Consider the following 8,963-nt stretch of genomic DNA (forward strand, 5'->3'; position numbering starts at 1 on the left):
TCATAAAGAAATTTCATCAATGATTCAATATATGGGGTCAAAGGTAAACTTTCATTACATACTGACTGACGCTCGTATCAATCACATCAGCAAAAAATGCTGCATAATATTAGTCCGGTGCAGTACAAATTGGGAGGGTGGGTCATTCAGTCAATTTTTATTTTATTGTAACTTTATTAAATCCCTGAAAAATATCGCTGCTGCAACAATATGTGACCGTCCACCACAAAAACGCTTGTAAAGTCGGCCTCTGGTCAATTTTGTTTTATTTTGTGTTTAGAAAATATATATCATAAGCTTTAAAATAATATATCATTTGAATTCAAAAGATATCCAGAGGCTGAACTATGGTTATTTGTTGAATTTTGCTCCTTCAGCAAAAGGTACCTTATTGCGGTGCTACATTATGTCTATTTTTCCACATTCCTGGTAATAAATATCAAACAGTCATAATTGGCGGTCACTTCAAATCCCGGTTTCAAATCATGCCCAAGTCAACGAGGTTCAGGAATGTTCTCTCATTGTTAAATCCCACCACTTTAACAGGATTTAGACAAAGCAAACAAAGTCTAGAGCTATTGAGGAATTCTATATATAGGTACAAGCTCATTATCCTCTTCAGCAATAGGATTAATGATTGGTTTAAAAGGTATTTGACTGGCACTAACAAAATGAGAAACATGTCGCACCAACTTGAGGTACATATGAATACAACTTGTCTTTATGCACATTTTGCACTGTAGCTCAGAATACAATTTGCCGACTTTACGAGCGGTTTGTGGTGGATGGTCACATATATGAAATGAAAAATGTTAAATATGCATTTCAGCAATTAAGTCATATGAGAGGTCATAATATGGGCAATTTTACTGATCATTTGAAAATTTTGACCTTCCGTAATGGAGATACACATTTTGTTCCCAAAAAGGCCTAAGTTTTAGGTCTTATTGGGAACAATTATCAACAAAATATGTATATCTTTAACACAAAAAGTCAAAATTTTCAAATGATCATCGGCTTTTCCCCCTAGCTGCATACACTTCACGTCAAATTATTTGATATCAGAAGGACATTCTTCGTATTCAAAATGCAATTCGATATGTCTGATATGCTCTCGTGTCGCACAAAAAATACTATGCAAATGTTGCTATCCGAGCCCTTAAAGCAGAAAGGGTTTCGACACTTCTTTTACATACCTCTGTTTCTCGACCATCTTTATCGTAATTGTAGACTGTCGCTTGTATCGCAACTTGTTCATGGCGCATGACAGAATAAGGTATAGCTACATCCAAGAAGACATCACGGCGGACGACAATCTCTTTATTATCGGCAACGCACATTCCATGAAGAGGTGACACGCCTACGGCTTGGATGATCCATGTTGTGATACTGTCAGGTAGTGGGATAGGGTAGAGTTGTGATTCACTGTCACTGAAATGTCAAACAGAAAATAAATGATGATGTAGGCCCATGTGGGTATGTCATACATTACATGTGTCATGCAGAACGAAGCACCACATTACATTCCAAAAGTATAAACGATAAACGAAGATTCTTGTCATGCTCATTCAACTGTATAGAAACGGACTTGATGCACATGGAATAAGGAAATAACAAAAAAATAACTCCAAAATCTCTCTGTAAAAGCTACGGAAGCGTAAGCTGCTCATTTGCACAACAAGGAACAATGTTAGTAAGAGCCAACACCCTTAATTCAATTTAGTTGAGAGCGGATTTCTCATGAAACTTTGGAAAATGAGAAGTGATTTCCCGGCAAAAATAGGGTGCTTCTGAACTGAAATTTTGACATGCTTTGGCATCTAGTGAACTGAAGTTGGGCCAAATTATAGGTTGTAGAGCTGTGTAATTATTTTTTCCAAAATTTGGCTAAAGAGCAATTAATGAGCTAATGAACTGGACCATGACTGTACTATCTTGATTCCCAACCCAAACAACCTGACGATTAACCGACCCCAATATAATGCCTTGACATGATGAGAAAGAGCTGTTGACAACCTTTTGCAAGGATTAAGCTGAATTTATACTCGACCGCCTTTTGCAGAAAAGCATTTCTCACACATGCTCAGTCAGTGTTTATTTCGGCTTTCAGAGCATCAAGCCGATCAATCGATTCAAATCGCTGAGGCAAAAACAAAATCCCTTTTAAAGAAATCGCAACTTCCGAGCGATATTGTTTGACATGTGAATGCATCAACCAATCATTTACAACCAACTGGATCAATAGTTATTGACAGCAATGGATGTTCTAAACATATATTTTCTGCAATTTAAAATATTTTAATTGTTGTCTGCAATCACTATCACCATGATAAGGGAGTGTTCATTAATACTTTGGTAGGGGGGCTGGTCTTCCTCAAATTTTCCACTCGAAAACTTTTTGACCCCCCTCGATGGACCGCTAAACTTTTTTAACCCCCCTCTTTTGACAGACAAAACTTTTTTGACCCCCCCATTATCAGTATAACAAACATTATACTTAAAGTCATAATGTACGATCTTATAATATGAATTTGGTTAATTTTTTTCAAACCTGATTTTTTTGCATATTTGTAATGTTTACACATGTCACAACTTGCACCTAAATGGAATCAGCCAAATTTGTTGTGTTTTTAGGTAAACAGAGCAAAAAGTTCGACATAAAGTCATAATTCAAAAATTATGACTTTATGCGTGTTAAATGGCCAAAATAACAAGCAGTGTTTCTTTCACGTTACCTCGTTATTTCAGTTCAAAATGGACAGAAACCATTCTCGATCATTATTACTAGTATCATTTCAGCATTTTGAGTATATAATGACAAATTTAAAATTTGAAGGAAATCGTACATTAAGCCTTTAATAGTGTTGTTTCCAGTGGTGGGGTATCTGGGTCACATGTCATTGAGGGAGGCAAATGTTTGAAACATTCCCGGTGGGACAATTGCGCATGAAATAGCACAAGGAAAATTTCATTTTATACTTAATTTAGATTTGTCCCAAATCAGGGTGTTTATATGATTTTACAGGGATAAATGAAATAGAGGATTTATAAAGGTTCAAAGGCACATCAGGGTAATTTGGATCCGTGGCTATAGTACAAATGTGTGCGAACCGCGCATAAATTTGGCCATATTGAAGCTTGAATGGTCAAATATTGTTAAAATTGGAACTAATTTATGCGAAAAGCTAAAATGGTCAAATATGATTTTAATTTGGTCACACAAATGTCCCGACAAATGTACACAGGTATCAGTTCTGGCCCCCAAAGACGTGGCACATGGGCCTGTGCCCATTATGCCCTATGGTAAATCTACCCATGGGCCTACGTGTACAAAACAATTTTGCAATGAGAAATACTGATAGTAAACTGAAGTGTGCAGTTTACATGGTTTACGTGCAAAGAAATCCAATTTATTTGCAATATTTTCTTGATTTAGTTGTATTTTGATCAGATTTATACATAATCATGTTTTTCTATGATAAAAAGTGCCAGATGTTGCATGTTGCTGTTCATCTTTATATTAATTAATAGATATGTGTACACTAAGTGCCATCATTTTTTCAAACAAAAGCGCTGAAAACCAAAACTTGCCCATGTTAAAAGTGATATAAGAGGGTCTCAATGCGCGGGAAGCGCGCACAAATTTTGGGTTTTAAAGCGGAAAACTTTTTGGCCCCCCCCCCCTTTCCTACCACCTAAAACTTTTTGGTCCCCCCTCTTTAAGGTCCAAAACTTTTTGGCCCCCCTCCCTTTTTACCAGCCCCCCCACCAAAGTATTTCTGAACACTCCCTAAGTATAAATGCAAAAGTGACAAGCATTATGCATCGCAAAATTCTGCAATTGCCGATCGCTTTCCAAAAGCTGTACATCACAATCTCGGCAATCGAGTATGAATTCAGCTTTAGACCAAACAAAATCATTCTTAACTTCAGATTTATTTTTTTGAAGAACATGTACTTTTCCTGGAAAAAACTACACTACTTGCATTCGCAAAAACTAGAATTCCCAAAATATCTGTAAGCCGAGTGTTAATCATAGTATGCCTATTGATAGCTTTTATAAACCATCTCTGTAACTAATTATATTTCTCTATTTAGCATTTGTATCCATGTCAAAATGCTTAAGAGTTGGAATTATATTGTAAACAAACCATGAACAAACACAGTGTTGTGCATTCGATTTTGTAGACCAAAGAGTTGAGACAAACAATTAATTTAGTTCAGCCTTATAAATGATCAAATCCTTATCTGATACATACCCGAGATCCACAAGATTATCCTTAAACAGCCACGATTCAGGGAAGTCACTTCTGATCAGTACTTCTGCTAAGTCACCTTTTGGCGCTTGACCCTGACCTGCATTGCCAGAGCGCCCTCCAGCTTGCGATACAGCCAGGCAGCACCGATACAAGGCTTGGACATTAGGATGATCCATTTCCCATCCATTACGATTACGAGCAACTAGACTTTCTGCTCTTCGTTTACAATTCCAGCCGTCTATAAACCTCTGTCCCTTTCCGCACCAATAGGTCAAGGTGTCGTTATCTTCATACACTGTCACTGTGATCAAAATGATATCAAAATGTGATCAAAATGTGATCAATGCAATTCGAGAGCATATGCTCTAATAAGTTACTACTTGCGTATCACTTGTTGAGTGAACTCAATAATGCACATGCCTTGTGAGAAGTTGATTCGTCCAATGCTCGAGTCCCACAGGGGGAGTGCACTGGATTCATCAACAGTTTAGGGCAAGTGCATTATTGTATCAAATCTCTCAAGCCACAAGGGATATGCATTTATTAACATATTTCATACACAATAAAGAATTTCTGTAATTTCTGCAATTGTTCATTACAAAACAAAATACTAAAAATGTAACCAACATCAATGCATCCATCCTCAATATAAAATGAATCAACCTGCAAGATGCAAACAGCTTGCAAATACATATACATACAAACATACATAAAGGTATTTATAAAGCGCCTTTAAAATTTATCAAAGCGCTGAACAAGGAGAGAAAGGATGGAAAAAAAAGAAACACAGCGGAACAAGAAAGAAGCTAACTGAAAAGGTGAGTTTTCAGTTTCTTCCTGAAAACTGGAATTGATGGAGACTCCCTGATGGCTTTAGGGAGTTTGTTCCATTCCCTCGGCCAGAGACAGAGAAGGTATTTAAACCAGATCCTCTATGTGCCCTAGGCTGACTAAGCAGAGTCTTATCGGAAGAAGATCTCAATTCTCTTCCGGGAGCATAGGCTGAAAGAAGCTCACAAAGATAATTGGATACAAATGCAATTAGACAATATGTATGCACGTCATATTTTCTTCTCTTTTCTGATTGGCTTTGTGATTCAAAGAGTGTATGAAAGATATTTAGACAAATTCTACATAGTATAATTGGGTACACATATGATACCTGGCAGCAGTGCAGATAGCGCCTTCTTGCACTAACGCCTCTATGCATATCTCCATGTACCCTCCCAAGTAAAATGCAGTCAATAAATAGAAAAATAGATACCGGGTGGTTTAGGGCAAGAACAGCCTATCGGGGTGGGGGCAAGCAAGCAACTTGTTTGTTTGTTTTGTTCCTAATTGTTCTTACACAAATCCTGAAGATTATCGTCTCCTCAGCCTCTATGGAACGTCTTCTTCTGTTATGCTCATCACAGCTGAGATCTGAAGGATACAAAATACAGATTTATATTAGAAGAGGCTAACATTGGCCAAAATTGAAATCCTTGCACCCCCTGATTTTATTTTATTTTATTTCATTTGGTACTTTAATAATCACATACAAACTACACAACATTTACAGTACTATTATTACAAAATAAAATAAATTGCACATCAAAATTGCTGAACCAACGATAGCCCAAAAGGTCTCGGGAAAAGCTTATTTCCATTGGGGTCCTTTACAAGCAAAAGAAAACAGGAACAAAATGCCATACAAAAACAAGAACAGAGACAACTATGCACAAAAGACGCAAAAAGCAGATATGTGAGACCAGCTAAAACTCTAAAAATCAAACGGATCCTTGATCAGCTAAAAACTGTTTGACAGTGTGTTTGTACAATTTAAAATCATTTATGTTTTTGATTGACATAATAAGAAACAGCCAATTATCTGTAAAAAGAAACATATTGGCCTAAAAAACACTAAGTTTGTTTCCTGTTGTTAAAGTGCATTTCATTTTGGAAATTTTTTACCACATTTTTGTTTTTGTTTTTTTTTTTTATTTGAGAAATCCATAGAAAAATTTCTCACAAATTTTGTTTACAAGTAATAATGAAATCAAAAATCCTCTGAAAATCCATGTTTCCTAAAAATTATAATTATTTTCATATCTAATCCACTCTGCACTTAGGGAGTGATCGTTATTTACGACAGGGGGGGTAATGGGCGTTTTGAGGGGGGAATCCGAAATTTTTTTGGGTCTTGAGGGGGGAATGCGAAATTTTTCGTTGAACCAGGAGGGGGAATGTTAAGTTTGAAATGGAGAAATTCGGGAAAACACGGGGAATCCGAATTTTTTGTGTCGATATTTTTTCCAAAATGCCCATTACCCCCCCTGCCGTAAATCCCTTATTTGACAATAACTATTAGTGATTTGAAGTGTAAGTTATGCTACCATAAATCATGACTCGGAAACTAAAATAAAAAAATTAAACAAATCATTTTGCATTTTTGTTATCAGGCCACCTATACAGGAAACAAACATTTTTGCCTTACAGAAATGAGACTGTTGATCATAAGCATACTAACCATCCCGTTCTTGCGTCTGTAATGCGGCACTGGTAAGAATAGTGATACCTGCATTCTGGAAGGATAACAAAATGATGATTGAAATAACAAGAATATAATTATTGGGTCTCTAGTTGGTTTTTGTGATCAACCCAGTCTTCTAAACCATGCATAGGTACCAGGGGGACACTCAAGAAATACTGTATAACATAATTTTTTTATTATCTCCGTGGTCTGTGCTGTGCACCACGCGTAAACTCAGAAGCAATAAACAATAACACTGATTGGCTAATCAATGGTTTTGAGAACAAGATGGTTGACCCATAGGTCGTCAGCTCATATAAGGGGAGGAGAACTCGCCACTTCTACACGATCCCCGATCACCAACACATACCTAGACCACAGATGTACTAAGAAATCTACCCAGTATGCATGACTAAGCTTAGACGAAAATACCAAATTTTTTTCATCTCAGGACTAAGCAACAAGTGAAATGAGGTGGCCCCTTTCTCAAAACATCAACTTTTGGACATGTGGCTTACAAACACTCACCAAACGTGTATCCTAGGGACCTTTGTACATTTTTCTGTTGATTTTTATGATTATTAAAGTATGAACGGAGTTCCCGTCTCTTTCATTGGCGATTGGGCCCGACTCCTCCATGTAACATTGCTGTAGGGGATCGCTACACCTCCACAGGGAGTCTGTTACCTTCCCAGCTTTAAAGAATGCCAATACCCATGTCTACACCTGGGTAGAGAGGAGTAATTGAGGTGAAGTACCTTACTCAAGGGTACAACACTCATGGCCATGGCGGGGCTCGATCATGAGGCCTGTGCTCTACTGCTAGACCACACATGCCCTCCTTCAACCCGGTCATATACTATTATAATTATTGTATAACTTACTTTGAATATGTCTTGTGTATCCCGTCCTCCTCCTGGTCCACACCCAAGATCATAAGAAGCCATTCTAGCAAATACCTGAATTGGTGAAAGTGATCGAATAAAGTTTGTCAGAGACATGATAAACCCTAGCTATTATACAATGATGATAGGTGTGATGAGGGGGACTGGGAGGCGTTCTGAACCAGGGTAGGGTTGCTGGTTTTCAGAGATGTCAACTGTGGGTGACCAGCAGTCCTATAGACCTTTTCCTGTTTTTTTTCCTTTACATTTGTTTGGCAATTAAGTGACATTTACAATTTTTACTTTTTTTCTTAAGTCTGATAATCTTGCAGAAGGTCTACAGCAAACCAGACCCATTTTGATTTGTTATTTAGGCATTTACCTTCTTTTGATTTAGCCTGTGATAATCTTGCAGCAAGTACACAGCAGAGTCTACAGCAAGTATAGCCTGTATATCTACCTCGAGTCACCAGCGCTAGCTTTGAAGTTCAGCGTGTGCTGCATTGGCTTAGCATAGTTTCTTGCATGTACATATGCGGCACGCGCACGTTGATCGTGCACATCAAAATATGTACACGCACCAAGTAACGCTAAGCTATAATGCAGAACACACTGAACTAGTGCCGGTGACTCAAGGTAGATATACAGACTATAGACCCTTTTTGATTTATTTAGCTGTTTACCTTCTTTTGATTTAGCCTGTGATAATCTTGCAGCAAATACACAGCAGAGTCTACAGCAAGTAGACCTATCTTGGTTTGTTTTTTGGCATTCAGAGTCAGCGTCACTGTCTGGCCTGGCATGTAGTAGGTGCGTCCATTGTTGGCTGGCACGGTTACCTTGGAAACAAAAATAACATCAAGAAATAAAAACTCTTCAAAGAGAAATAATGACAACATAAAATAATACAACTTTCATCAAATGCAAACAATTAATATTTTCTATGAATGGAAACATTTGAAATGTTCCTTAAAATAGCTTGAAAGCCATAATGTATGATCTTATAATATGAAATTGGTTTTTTTTTTTAACTTGATTTTTTGCTATGTTTACACATGTTCCAACCAACACCTAAATGGAATCAGCTAAATTCATTGTGTTTGTAGGTCAACCGAGCAATTTCAACATAATAGATTATTGCGATTTCCAACGTAGCATCAACGCCTGTGCAATCTATTCAAAATCCCGTCACAGGAGAGTGATTTTGAATAGATTGCACGGGCGTTCGATATGTACGTTCGGAAATCGCAATCTTTCTATTGTCATAATTCACACATTAAGTTCCCTATGTTAAAGGCCAAAATAGCC

At 37.3% G+C, this 8,963-nt stretch overlaps 1 protein-coding gene and 1 long non-coding RNA gene across 2 annotated transcripts in view; both read right to left on the bottom strand.

Annotated features, from left to right (window-relative positions):
- Positions 1–5,681, bottom strand: part of LOC140168051 (complement C3-like) — a 45,044-nt gene extending 39,363 nt beyond the window's left edge. The window contains exons 1-3 of the mRNA XM_072191356.1: positions 5,608–5,681; positions 4,260–4,560; positions 1,197–1,431 (exon numbers count right to left, since the gene is read on the bottom strand). Of these exons, the coding sequence (XP_072047457.1) occupies positions 1,197–1,431; positions 4,260–4,435 (411 nt within the window). The 5' untranslated portion in view covers positions 4,436–4,560; positions 5,608–5,681. The remainder of the gene's footprint in view (positions 1–1,196; positions 1,432–4,259; positions 4,561–5,607) is intronic.
- A 1,087-nt stretch (positions 5,682–6,768) lies between these two features.
- On the bottom strand, positions 6,769–8,099 carry LOC140168052 (uncharacterized). The gene is made up of 3 exons (XR_011861132.1): positions 8,038–8,099; positions 7,656–7,730; positions 6,769–6,823 (listed from the first exon to the last, which is right to left on the bottom strand). It is a non-coding gene; the product is annotated as an uncharacterized lncRNA (long non-coding RNA).
- Between the last annotated feature and the right edge of the window lie 864 nt (positions 8,100–8,963).

The sequence above is a fragment of the Amphiura filiformis genome, chromosome 13 (assembly GCF_039555335.1).
Source record: "Amphiura filiformis chromosome 13, Afil_fr2py, whole genome shotgun sequence".
In the NCBI taxonomy this organism is placed as follows: Eukaryota; Metazoa; Echinodermata; class Ophiuroidea; order Amphilepidida; family Amphiuridae; genus Amphiura; species Amphiura filiformis.